The sequence below is a fragment of the Atractosteus spatula genome, chromosome 6, assembly GCF_055471065.1.
Source record: "Atractosteus spatula isolate fAtrSpa1 chromosome 6, fAtrSpa1.hap1, whole genome shotgun sequence".
NCBI classification, from domain to species: Eukaryota; Metazoa; Chordata; class Actinopteri; order Semionotiformes; family Lepisosteidae; genus Atractosteus; species Atractosteus spatula.
The window spans coordinates 50,882,007-50,896,626 of record NC_142711.1 but is presented as its reverse complement, the minus strand read 5'-3'; the positions used below and the strand labels follow the sequence as shown (position 1 = coordinate 50,896,626).

At 33.7% G+C, this 14,620-nt stretch overlaps 1 protein-coding gene across 1 annotated transcript; it reads left to right on the top strand.

Moving 5' to 3' along the window:
- Positions 1-10,700: 10,700 nt before the first annotated feature.
- On the top strand, positions 10,701-14,246 carry ifnu (class II cytokine, IFN-u). Its single transcript, XM_088918165.1, has 5 exons — positions 10,701-10,799; positions 11,836-11,913; positions 12,060-12,194; positions 12,372-12,449; positions 14,154-14,246. Exons 1-5 carry the CDS (start codon positions 10,701-10,703, stop codon positions 14,244-14,246), a joined length of 483 nt encoding a protein of 160 aa, XP_088774291.1.
- Positions 14,247-14,620: the final 374 nt, after the last annotated feature.

The window sequence follows — 14,620 nt, the reverse complement described above, 5'->3', positions numbered from 1 at the left end:
ATTCCCTCACATTATAGTCTCTCCACTCAGTCACTGCATAGTGACTATTGCTTGGTCATCAGTAATGTTCTGATCATGGTTCCCATTTGGTTTGGTCCATCTGAGGTGATGGAAGCCCATGTTATCAACACATAGGAACTTATAGCAATTGGTACTCACATTAGATTATATCCTTCACTGAAAAAAAAGTTCTATTCATACAGTATGTGTTGCTTGGTTTCACATTTGAAATAATAATGTTCACACCCCTCCTTTCGTACTATTGAACATAGCTCACACACCACAAGTACAGTATACCTGTATGCACACAGTTTACAAAGCACCCTACTGTTCATACCAGTACTATAGTACCTACTGTACCTAAACTATAAACAGTACCTTCACTAATTTCTTTGAACATGCACCCAATATAATAAATTCATAAGTGTTTGGTACCTTTTCCAGATTTGCCCATTTGTGCTTATGCAGATGGCATCTCTTGAAATGTTGTTGTGTGTAATGATGCTGTACTAGATGTCTTTTAAGCTAACACAATTCAGTTTCAGCAGCATTTTTACTATGGCCCTCTTCTGCTCTGCAATTAGAATATTTCCACTGATGTCTTTTGTTTCAATGCTGATAAACACTGCAATGCAAATACAGAAATTTCACATCAACACTACAATAATGTGAACCTTCTTTCAGCAATTTCTGTTATACTGTACGTTATGTGCAATTTCAGAACCAATATTTGACTTACCACCAATTCTCAGTCTGAAATATTTTGGTAATTGAGGTTAAAGTTGATAAATCAACAAATCTAGCTGCCCACATTATGAGACTTCTATGATATGGTCAACAGTTGCTGTATTTTCATTTAAGATAACAACTTGTTGATCTCCATCACTACCATGTCCACATCTAGCACCCTCATCTCCTCACTCTTGTGTAGTAATGTAGTGATTATCAATTCTGATATCTTGCATTCTCAAATGGGCAAGGCCATTTGTGATAATGAACCATAATTGTTACAAAAAGATAATTAGTTTTTAGGTATAAATAGTAATTAACATTTCAAACAGCTACAATACTTACGTGAGACAATATTATTCAAAGAACTGAGCAGGTTCACATTTTCTATGGAAACTTAACATATTTTGTAAGATTGATAAACCATTTTACAACGTTTTTGTTTCTTATTGACAGTTTTGCATGTTGGCACAGTATTTTGAAAAATGTGTTGAGTCAGTTGTTAAAAAACTGTGAAGGGTTTCACCATGAGCATTCTGTTCATAATTCCTGAAACAATATAAACAATATACAATGGTACAATATAAATATTTTTTCACAATTGTGTTGAGCCTATTGTTCATTCCTCTCTAGTTCTCTCAAAACTAAAAGTAATATAAACTGCTTTTGAATAATATTGAATCTAAGGTGGATAACAACTACCCTTTTCACATTATGCAAACAGTGGCTTAATGAAGCTGCAGATCCCAGTACCTTCATCTTTAGCGATACAGTATATAAGCTTCCAGGGATGGATTTCAATCAAATTTATTTTTACACTGAAAAAGTGTATGCATTTTCATATTTGTAAGACACCTGAGCCCACTGACTTTTATTTACATTTGCAATTTTCCTTAAGCTAAGCCAAAAGTGGACCATGCAGCAAAATGATGATTCTGAATGTATACTGTAAGTAGATCTACAACAAAATGGCTGAAGAAAAATAAATTGAACATTTTGGCTTAGCCAAGTTAAAAAGCAGACCTAAATACTACTGAAATGTGAAGGCACGGTCTGACATTTTTATGTTTGAGGTCTAAATTACAGTACATGAGAATACAGATCAACCTAGGGAGTCCACAAACCTTTTTCTGCACTTATGTTTTATTTTACTGATCATTTCTATTGTATTGTATATTGTACACCTTTAATATAAGGTGAAGATATTCTTAGCATTATGAATATGAAACAATCTTGGGTCGCCCTATTTCACAAAAATGTAATAAATAATTGCCATAAAAAAGATCAAAACCTTTTCCTTAAGTATTATTGTTTGTCCTTTCTTCACTATTTCTTAGTTGCTAAGGAACTGTAATGTTTAAGTATCAACTAAGATTTGATTGGCATAAGACCTAAAGGAGAGGCTGCTTTTAACCTTCTATGCCTCACTATTTTCTCAGCCTAAGGCTGTGCCTCATTTATTGAAAGCATTATTACTCATCCTAAGACTACACGTCCTACACTTCATACAAGCATAAGTGCTCCTTTTATCTAACATTTATGCAATTATCATTATGCATACGGTAGTGCTTATACTGTCTCTTTAGTGTGTTAGATTTTATGGGATGCTATTTTTTCTGTATTGATTCAACTACAGTACATAAAGCTGTGTAGAAGTTTCAGACCCTCCTGTGGTGAATTACAATGATGGTGAAAAATATTTTTTTTATCTCAAACACCATGTCCCACTTAAATGTACAGTATACTGTATATAACATTTCGGAAGCTGTGATCAGTTGGCATCACTTTACACAGAGGCTTGTGGGAGTTTTGTTGAATCACATACTTTGGCTTCCTTCAAGAAATCTAAAGAGAATCTCAGACCAATTAACAATAAGTAATCAAAATAACTAGGTAGACGCTACGATTTCCCCTTGTTTGTAACCTGTCATAATGTATATTCAGAGTCACAAAAGACTGCTATTACCATGTGTTGAAGATTTTTCCAAACTAAGTGTACAGTATAGTCTGTAAAGTGTCTAGTTTATGTGTGGTGAGCATTCTGGCGCACTATGGCTGCCGTCACATCATCCAGGTGGGGGCTACACATTGGTGGTGGTGGAGGAGAGTTCCCATTACCTGTAAAGCGCTTTGAGAGGAGTGTCCAGAAAAGCGCTATATAAGTGTAAGCAATTATTAATTGTTGTTATTATTATTATTATTATTATTATTATTATATTCTAGAAGATTATCATATCAGGGTTGTTTGCTTACCTTTAGAACTTCTTGTTTTTTTCTGACCAAAAATAAAACTCAGTGGTCAACATTTGTGCATAGTTCACATGCATTTCTTTCCATTATTGTCTTCTGATAACACTTTTTTTCCATTTGAGGCTTGTCACTTAATTTCTCCTTAATGTCTTTGTTATTAATTAGCTTAATTTATTTTTAAAGTCACACAAAATATATTTTATTTAACATACTTACTGACCTGGCAAGTACAAGAAATATGCCAGGAATTCCCAAAAGAAAACAAAGCTCCTACATGTCCTGATACGATTTCTTGCACCCTGATAACTTCTTTGTCTAAATAATACACTTGTTTCCCATCTAGAGATTTTTCTAAAGCACACCCTGAAAGAGTTTCCACAAGGACTTTCAGTGACACCTACTTATTAGTACAAATTCATTCCAATCCTATTCCTGTAAGAGACAGCCATTCACTGTACTTCCTTTCATGTACCAGACTTTAGCATGGAAGAAGCATATTTCCTAAGTTTCATTTTTAAAGTGTAGCATTAAAACGAAGACTTGAAAGATGACACATTACTGGATTGAGTCCAATACACACATTTTCTTTTTATGCTGATCCTAACTCATAAAAAGACCTATCAAATAGTAAGGTTATATGTACAGTAATTGAAATTGAATTATTTCTGGTTATAAACCTACTAAATTGAAAATATTTTGGATTCATAAAACTATTCCTTCTATCTTGTGCATTTGATACATTATAGGGAAATGTGCAGTAATAATAAAAATGCTGGTTAAGGCTCCTTAAAAGCTCTTAGATCAGCCGGGACTGTTTCTTGGGAAACCTGAGACTATATTTATAAAGCTTTTTTCTGAAAGTATATAATAGAAACTATAGCTGTACATAACATTAACCAACGACCAAACAACATATTGTTTTCAATTTTATACCAAGAGGATTTATCAATTAGAATATTTGAAAACTAAGGCTTGTCCCACTTTAACAAGGACAATATTTGGACTCTCTAATAAGGTATGTTTTGTATTAAAAGTTTGGGTGATGTCAGAGATGAAAAACAAGTAGATTCCTTGCTGGAGCATATAGATATACAGTAGCCCTATCTGTTTTGTTTAGTAACTTTGCATCTCACATCCATGGATAAATGCATCTTCTATGGAATTGTAAGAGTTGTGAATTATAATAATTCCTTACACTTATATAGTGCTTTTCTGGACACTCCACTCAAAGCACTTAACAGGTAATGGGGACTGCCCTCCACCACCACCAATGTGCAGAATCCATCTGGATGGTGCAGGGGCAGCCATAGTGCACCAGTACGCTTACTACACACCAGCTATCGGTGGGGAGGAGATCAGATTTATGAAGCCAATTCATAGATGGGGATTATTAGGAGGCCATGATTGGTGAAGGGCAATGGGAAATCTAGCCAGGACGCCGGGGTAACTGGGTAACCACAGAGAGTCTCATCCAAAGGACGGCGCCTTTTTACATTATAGTGTCCCCATCACTATACTGGGGCATTAGGACCCACCCAGACTGCAGGGTGAGCACCCCCTACCGGCCTCACTAATACCTCTTCCAGCAGCAACCTCAGAGTTCCTAGGAGGTCTCCCATCCAGGTATATATCGCTACCAATATGTGTTACATAATAAGCATGTCCTTACCTACACTTGGCAAGGAGTTGTAAGCAAATTTTGCATTTGACTAGAAGGAGAGATCAAAGGTAATGCATGCTTACCATATCAATCCATTGAATCCATTGTAGCCTATGCTTCTATACAGTATGTTTCTATTGTGTGATAATTCGTGAGATAATTCATTTCACAACATTTGTACATACATACAAAACACATCTGAACTTTGACTTTCAGCAGCAATGTTTTATTATATAGCAACATGTATGGAACAGTTTTGAGAGGACTGTTCAGAGAAGTTTATATGGATGCTTTTAAAAAAGACCAATCCAATTGCAACAAAGTACCCTATCAACATGTCCTGAACAGGTTCACATCTTGGACATAGGATTTAATTGGAAAATGTTTAATATCTGAAGTTGATTTAGTTCCAAAACATTTTCAACCAAACCATGTATCCTCTGTATGCCTCTATAATCACCTGATTTTTGTTTTTCAACCAAAGGTACAGATTTTATAGTCTTTGAAAATTTGACATTTATGTTTTTTAAAACAGCAAAAATCAGAAAAATAAAGACAGGAAATAATGGGTAAAAAGTTAATAAGTCGCAAAGCATGTTGACCTATTTAAAAATGTACTGTAATACTCTTCATTACATGCATGGCACTTAAAGACTTTTACAATCTTTAGAAATGTGAAGGTTTGAGGGAAAAGCTTTGTGGACATAATATATATATTATACAGTATGTACAATATATATGTATAACATACCACAATATCTAATCCATAACAAATATAATACTCCACTTAGCCACAAGAAAGGAATTTTTAAACGTAAATAAAATGAAAGAGCTAATAGTGGACTTTCAGAGACACAGGCCACACACTCACAGCCCACTCAGTATTGATGGAACAGAAGTGGAAACACTCACCAGCTTTAGGTTTTTGGGAATTCACATTTCTAATGATCTAACCTGGACTGTGAACATGGACTCTTTCTTGAAGAAGACTCATCAGCGCCTTTATTTCTTGAGGTGCCTCAAACGATGGAGGATGCCAGTACCTGTGTTGGTGAACTACCGCTGCACCATTGAGAGCATCCTCACCAATGGGATCACCGTGTGGTACGGCAACACCTCTTCTTGGTCTCACAGAGATTAAACAGCTCTATGTGGACCGCTGCCATAGTAGAATTCTGGCCATCACAGAGGACAGTCACCACCCCGGGCATGAGCACTTCACCACACTACCCTCAGGAAAGAGATACAAGAGCACAGGGACACTCACCACTAGATTCTTCAATAGCTTCTATCCACAAGCAGTGCGATTAGCGAACACATTTAGCCATGCCCCTCGGACCACACATACACCATCTAGCTCATTATGATTTCTTATTTATTGCACATCTCCAGTCATTGTTTACATGTCTGCATTGTTTACATTCAGACTGTTTACTTGTTTGCTAGTACATTGTCTAGTGTTTGTATATTGTCTTGATGCACTGTCTGCACTTTGTGTTGCACTTTGTGTTGACAAACACTTATCCACATCGTTTTTATTCTAAAATCATAAGAACTACCATTATTGCACAGAAAGATGCCACTCAACTACTGGTGTGGCCCGTTATGTATAGGTAATTTTGTGTACCTACTGTAAATTAATTTGTGTTTGAAACACCAAAGTGTTGGAATACTTATGCAACCATGATTTTCCATTTTCTTTCATTTTAATCATCCATATCTTTAATTTGTTTTTTGCGTCGAAAGTGCAGATTATGTTCTGTAAATAACAATAATTGCTACTTTAAAGTCTCATGACTGCAAGCTTTTAAGGCATCTACATGTGAAAACTGTCCGAGGGTATAAATATTTTTGCAATGCACTGTCCATATAATCAAATAAAATTAACTATTTAATGTGATTATTCAAGTATATTCAAACTTCCAACATTTTTATCTCCAGAAAGACTCCTGTTAAAATTTACACTGCAGATTTTAATGAAACAAAAATATGTTTAGGATTTGTTTTTTAAGTCTTCACAATACAGTATGTGTTGAGAGAAAAGAAAAAGAAATAAAAAGCTTTGACAATCAGTTTGTATGTGTTTTCGTGCCTGACCTATCACTGCTCCTGCCAGGGTTATTCTTTTAAATGATTTACATCTGCTGGATATATTTTTTAGAAAGGAAGTAAGTGATGGAGTAATGTTCTGTCCAAGTACACGTCAGTATGATGAGTTCAGGGAAGTCTCTTTTGGCATGGCTGTATCTAAGTCACACTCTACTTACTTTTAATTACATGCAAGGGCTAACAGAAAATTACGCTTATGCCCACACCCACATAGCAGGTACAGAACAAATTGAAACTTTATTCACGTATCTACTTGTTTCCCGCATGTTCTGTTCAAGTTTGCACAATTCGGTCAAATAAATTATAATCTTAGAAAATGTACTTAAAGTACAAATTCCAAAGATGAGATATAAAGTTACAAAGCAATAAAAATAATGCTCCAGAACTATGTCTGACCATAATTGGAATACTTCCAACCAGTCTCCAAACTGTCTTACATGTAACTGTACTTCTAGTTAAGTGAATGCTTTTTAAACTGAAAGGCCATTACCTCTTTATCCATAAGAAATGTAGCATTTCTCACATTGGAACACAAACCAGAAGGAGCTACACCCTTCAGCAGTAGTTTTTGAGACTCCTGGTGTAGTATCAGTCTGAGGTTACATAATACATATATTAGGCTACACTTAAAATAATGCATACGATTCTGATTGCCACATTAAAAAGAGGACATAAGTGCCTGTAAAGTTTTCAAAAAAGAGTAACCAGAATAATTCCAGGTCTAGAAGGATTGTCAAATACAGACAAATTAGTTGAGCACCTCCAAAATACTAAAGAGGCAAAAAATGTCCCCTGCTTGCCAGAAACTGCATTTTCTTTCTAATTTTATGTATAAAATACATTCTTTTTTACTCCTGCTTACCTTTTCTCAATTTTAACAACAGAAGCTGATCTTTGTCATCATTACTGTTTGTCACATTGATAGATGGACATTTGTTAAAAGAAGTGATTACCATTGAATACATATCAGTATATTGGTGTTCTAGCTTTTTCTGCCTTAAATGCATCAAAATCAATTTATAGTTATGCCTATCAATACAGTTATCTTTGAAAAGTGTGACACTGAAAGTCCTAAATACTTGGCGTTTTTTAAATTTACTTTACAATGACATGTCTAACTGTAAAATATAATTGGTGTTCATTTTTCCTTCACAAGATCCGAATATATCAAAACTCATGTATTGCCTCCTGAATATACGTAGGATAAATTATCATGTTTAACTAGAACTATTTACAATACCATGGTTGCAGTTATTGTGCAATTTCCCTCACAGGATCAATAAAGTATCAATCTATTATATACTGGATATATTGTACATAATAACATATACATATGCACATACTGTACTGTACAGTACATCAGTAAATTGAAGAACTGAAAACAGAGTTAAACAGGCTTTATGATTAGTGATCAGCAGCATCTTCATGAAGAACTAATAAGGACAAAACAATCACAAGCTCTTTCACTGGTTGCAATGTTCAGTGAAAACCAGCTTACTTTCTTTCATAATAAGATAAGATCACTTTATTGGCCATATACAATTTCTTGTATTACGAATTTGTCTTTTCACATACCCCAACTTGCTTTCCATGAGACACACAGACAGGGAGAAAAGCTTGGGGTCAGAGCACAGGGTCAGCCATTTATACGGCGCCCCTGTAGCAGTTGGGGTTAAGGGCCTTGCTCAGGGCCCTACAGAGTAAGATTCCTTTGCTGGCCGCGGGGTACGAACCGGCAACCTTCCAGCCACAGGCACAGATCCTTAGCGACAGAGCCACTAAATTAGCAAATTTAGTGTTTTTAATACGGAAAACAGAATCAATCAGTGTCAAGCTTAAAGAGACATTAGAGTGTATTATGAAACGTACTGTAAACACTGAAAATGTTTTTGAAAATACTATTACCTACCTGTATATTAGTACGCATGTATTAAATATTTATTATTGAAAGAAACAAGGAAAAATTACTGATAAAAATATCTGGTGGAATTTACAAGACATGTAGTAGGCATTTATATATCTGATTAAACACATGTACTGTACCAAGAAACCTTGATTCATTTTCTATCCATTTGGTGCCAGCATGCCAGCCATAGAAAACATATGTGAATGTAATAGGTTTCTGCTTCATTAAATGTTTTCCAAAAACGGATTTGACAAGTGGTTTATATATTTAAGTGATTCGATCACCTTTATGATAAAAAACTGTTTTTCTGTACGCCGTTACTACTGTGAGACCCACTCCCTACCTCACTATGAGCAATCAATATACTGTAATGTCTTTATTCTAAAAATCACTGATGGAATTTTGATGGGTTAAGGATAAATAATTTCCCTTCATATTGTGGTATTTTAGAATCTAACATTTTTGACATTGTAAGAAAAGGTGTTATACTGGAATTAACGTAAAATTATAATTTCGTTTAATTTCTTTGTGGAAATATACATTAATGCATTTAATGTGGAAACTCCATAACAATGGCATCACAGTCAGAGAGAAAATATAATTTTTGGTCATTTTAAAGGCAATAGACTTTTGACTACATCTCTCACATATAGACATGCTGCAAAAATAAATCAAGCCTAAGGCCGGAAAAGGTGTGGGTGATGTAAAACACCCTTTTTCTTGCTTTTACTGTACCTAATCTCATTTTCTAAAGTACAGGAATTCACAGGATTTACTTTCACTTTTCTTCTAAGACACCCGCTCAACCTGCTCCACTTCCTTTTTCCCAACACTTGACATAGGTTTCATTATTCTTCGTGACAACACAGTACAGCAGGTCACACTAATTTAATAGAAATGTAATAGAGCTGTTTTAAGTAAAAGCTAAAATATCATTCTGAAGACACAGCATGCTGCTGGAGTCTTTTTCTTATCTTTTAAAAAAGAAATTCCAGAAACAGTTTTAATAATGTTTGTTTGTCTCAAAATTGCATTTGCATATTAGGACCCAATATGGTGAGACACATAAAACGAACTGAGTCAACTAGTTGTACTCCAACCTAGATCTTTCTGACATCACTTATAAAATTGAGCTTGTCTCCTTTCACGTATTGTCAGAGCGTTTTGCCTTTGGAACAAATATTCTGCACATTTTGTAAAAGTTATTGTAAGTGATTGAAAGTGATTATACCAGTACATGTTCACCGAGAGATAACACTAATATATGAAAAATATGAATATTTGCTCCATGAAAAAAAAAAAACTTTAACTTTGCTGGATTAAAAGGATTTAAAAATGACAAAAAGGAACATTTAAAGGGAGAAAACAGGAAATGCAAAAAAACGCTGAAAAATGAACCATAGCCTATGTACATGTCCATTTACTTTTGAGTCACTGAGAAGTTGCATGCAATGTTCCAGAAATAATTAATTGTGTCAAAATATACTTTTGAATTATTGAAGTTTCTTTAGAGTTAACTTTTTCATAAGCTTTTCTACAGGGAATGTAGAAGAAGAAGCTTTTCTTCTGCTTGTTTTATTACTAATATTACAATAATTGTTAATTATTGTACAACTACAGCATACAAATAATTATGTTAATATTTTCATAATTAACTATGAATATTAGTGGCAGTTGTAGAAATTGTGATTGTAAATGTATTGGCAATATTACTGTAAAAATAGCTGAGGATTTTTTTTCTTTTTGACAACTTAGCTTTATTGCTTCAACTTCTGTAGATCTGAAAATGTATTTAGGTTAAATTTGCCCACAGATGACTTGCCAACCAAACTCTTTACCTGACTTGACCTAGTACTAATATTGTTATAGAGTCTTATGCTATAAAAATGTGGAAAACAAAATGTGCAAGCCTCCCACCTACACAGAGTTTTCCACTGTGTGGGCATTTTACCTGGAAATAACTGTTCCTGCCTAGTGCACAGTGACACAAATATGTTTCATTTTGTGTAAACCTAACAGGTGCGGTGTCCCCTTAGGGTTGACAACATGGTATATAAGAACTACAACAGTGCACAGAACGGCAACAAAGATCAAGGAACGACATCCAAAACCTGCTCAAGAACTGAAGCCCAAAGATCTTCACCTGTAAGGTAACCTTACTCTCTAACCTATGATGCATTTCTTCTTAAGTGCTTACAGTATTCTTGCATATTTTAAAGGAGGATGACTGAATTCTCCATAGGAGTCTGTTTTATTTTAATTTAGGACAATTTTACTTTTATCAATCATAAGCTGACTTTCCTGTTGTTGAATATTCCATTTTCCAAATTATTTCCACATAATCAATATATAATTTGCATATTAATGATCTCTGATTGTTTTACAAAGCTAGAAAAATTCAACATCAAAGCAAACAGCCATGGACAGCTGTTTCATCTTTATTAACAATCATGACAGAGCTGCTATATACTTTGACAAGAAAAAAAGAGGCTTTTGAAAAATGTTATTGTAAATAAAAGCAATTTACACCCTAGAACATTCTAAATATGACTGAGTGATGAGTTAAGTAAGGGTATAAATGTTTCAAGCTTAGGTTATAATCCAGGCAATAGAGCTGAAAGTTCTGAGGACCTCTTGTTATTCAAATATAGGCTTTATGAGTGTTTTACTAGATGTCAAATGTTTTACTAAAAGTAGTGTATTGTGTCTATTACAAGTTTAATATGTATTAAAGATTATTTTTGCCATCTCCCATTATAATATAGTTATGTTATAAAGATTGTTTTGTTTATGTAGATATAGGTTTTATTGATTTTTGTGTTGTTTGATTTTTAGGAAATATGTGTTGGATCAGAATTGCGTTTCTTGCTGCCCTCATCTGCTTTCTCCTCCCGATTCTTCAAGCACACAAGCATTGTTTTGAACATATTAAATGGAGGGACCTATTGTGGGATCTGGACAATCTGGTAAATAGTTCTTTTTTAATTCGTATAACTGATCTCATGCTGATAGAATAAACAATTATAAATCAACTTGTTCTAGTAACAAATGATTTTTAAAAATAAATTAAAAAATAAATTTCATGAGCTTTTAGATATTTAAGCAGCACACCAATAAATATTTTATGCATTCCATATGAAATAAAAAATATATATTGTTCTTCTTGGATTTTTCTTACTAGAATACAAACATCTCCCCAGAATGTGAACATTACTTTGATGATGCAAATCTCTGTGATGTCACTGCAGTGACAAATGTGGTAAGTTAAATACAGTTAAATAGAATTTTATTTTTTTATTGTAATATTGTTAACTTTACTCTGTTTCAATGCAAAATGTATCAATTGATTATTGATACAAATTAACAGAAAAAATATTGGAGTTCATATCGCATTTTTCTTTTCAGGTGAAACATAACAAAATGCTGCTCACCAACATCATTGATAAGACTGCAGTGATTTACAGCAAAGACAATCCCTTCAAGAACTCAAAGAAATTTGTTGATGGGGTGGTTCATACTCACTCTGTGCTTAGTTCATGTGTGAGTACTTACTTCAGATTCCTGTAATATGCATCTATACATACTGTATATATACACTGTACTATATGTAAGATACCTTAGCTCTGCTGTTTGTACACTGGGCTTCCAGTGCACAAAATGTATATGGCTTTAATGGGTAACATCTTATTAAAATAATGACATTATTTCAATTCTCAGATGCACTCTCCTCACTCAACACACCATGACGCAGTAACCACATGCTTTGACAAACTTGAGACCTTTCTAAACAACAAGGTAGGTCTGATGTTTTGTTGGTTAATCCTATATTCTCACTTATATTGAATCACTCATATTAGTACTTCTTGCTTCCCAAGCTTTTATTTAATTTGTTTATTATACATTGTAATTACTGTGTGTGATTCTCTGTCATATTAAGAAGGCACAGGTGTTATAGTGTGCAAACCATATATTATTGAAATATTAGGCAAATTAACAGTTACAAAGCATTATTTTCAATAGCATTAGTTTAAAATTATGACAGTATTATTTATTTAGGGTGTTCTACAGTGTTAAATCACAATTATATACCTCTCATTAAAATAAGCAGTCTTCATATACTGTAAATAATTGCATCTTCACTAGATCCTATTTTGACAAGACTTACTCATCACCATCTGAGTATGGGATTGTTTTAGGATTTAAGCTTAAGTATTTAAAATATCATAGTTTTGATTATTATATGCTATGTAAATATATCTGTTCCCTTGAAAATTATATTCTTAAGTCATATCGATCAACAACTGCCAAAAATGAATGGACAGCTCTTTGTAGCCAATTACTTTTTGCTTTCACTCAATGATTTGACCATGCTCCTTATTTTTAACATCATGTCAGAAAACCGATATTGATAAGACTAACACAGAGCATTTTTGATAAGTGAAAAGCAATTTGCCTTCTTTCATTATTAGCAGAGTTTTGGTGTTTTTAACTGGGAAACAAATGGCCAGGTTAAAGGGAAATGTTGAGACAAAAAGTAAACGCCAAAAATGCAGAACACTATTTATTTGCTAAGTATCAGCTATATAAAAACAGAATTAAATTCACTTCTACAACTATTGCTACATACTGTATTTCTCCACTTCTTTTTCTTCTGTGACATGACTACAAGGACCTTATCACTATTTTCAAAAATATTCTTTTGAGATATTAAAGAATAGTATAGATTCTCTGACATCAAAGGTGGTTCAGTTATTGAGCTTTCTCCAAAATTAGGAGGTGGAGTTGAGAGAAGTGTGAGCACATGTCGATTTTATTCCCACCAAAGATATGCCCCTGTCAAACTTTTTAAATCGATATGATACAGTGATACAGTATAATGATACAGTATAATGATAACATCAAGCAGGGGCACTCTGAATGGATAAAGGTAGAGAACCAAAAGGTTTACAGTATGTGGAACTCATAACCAATGGCTCTGATCTCACAACTGTCACACAGGCTGGACAAATGATCTTGGTAGGCCATACACAGCACATAGGCCTTATGCTTGACACCTCTGAATTAGAATCTACAGTATATTAATATATTTCTGTTTGTTTGAATAACCATGGCAGTTTGTATTTAGTGCAAACATGTGCACTTCCTGAAAGCAAGCAATGAAAGATACTTGAAATACTTGACAATGAAAGAGCTAGAGCTAATATCCCTAAGGATAAATCAACAGAAAATCAGGTGAAATAAGAGAATCAGGTGAAATAAAAATCCTGCTAAAAGTTACACTAAACTTGAAATAAATTATTTTAATACATTTTAGGAGAACACTATCAGGACTTTTAACACATTTTACCTTAGATGGGGAATCAGCTTTAGTTCAATATCTTTGAATACCATTGAATAAAACAAGATAACTTGTTTTTCTAAACAAAAGTGTAGAATTTTACTTGCTTTAATTTTTCTGAAGAAATAACTAGTTTTTGTTGGTTTTTTTTACTTTTTTAGGCCAACAGCAAGTGTGCTTGGGAAATTGTGCATGTCAAAACAAGAGAGATGCTTCAGAGGCTTGCACATTTCACTTCAAGACGAAGGCGGTGAAACTTGATTACAACCACTGGCTCCATTTATTTTATTGTCAGATTCTGTCCTGTTGTGCACCTATCTAAAAACAGTTGTTGATCTAACAGATCAATTGTTGAAAGCAATAGAAATTGAAACAATAACACTACTGTACTTTATAAATATATTTATATTATCAAAATGTATATTTTAAATGTTTTTTTCTATTTAATATTTTTATATATTATCTGAAATAAATATTAGAAAAATATTTATAACTTGTCTAATCATTTTTTAATTTAATTCAGTTTTCGTACATGGCTTTCAAGAGCGTTTTCTTAATACATTTCTTAAACCAATGCATGATCTGTTAGCTTGAGCACAATACAAGTGGCGCACATACTGCACAGTAT

Bases quoted from the DNA above. Each gene is read 5' to 3' on its own strand.
- ifnu (XM_088918165.1), top strand. From the start codon at position 10,701: ATGGTATATAAGAACTACAACAGTGCACAGAACGGCAACAAAGATCAA. The intron at 10,800-11,835 runs GTAAGGTAACCT...TTTTCTTACTAG, and splicing joins AAGCCCAAAGATCTTCACCT to AATACAAACATCTCCCCAGA. The intron at 12,195-12,371 runs GTGAGTACTTAC...TTCAATTCTCAG, and splicing joins ACTCTGTGCTTAGTTCATGT to ATGCACTCTCCTCACTCAAC.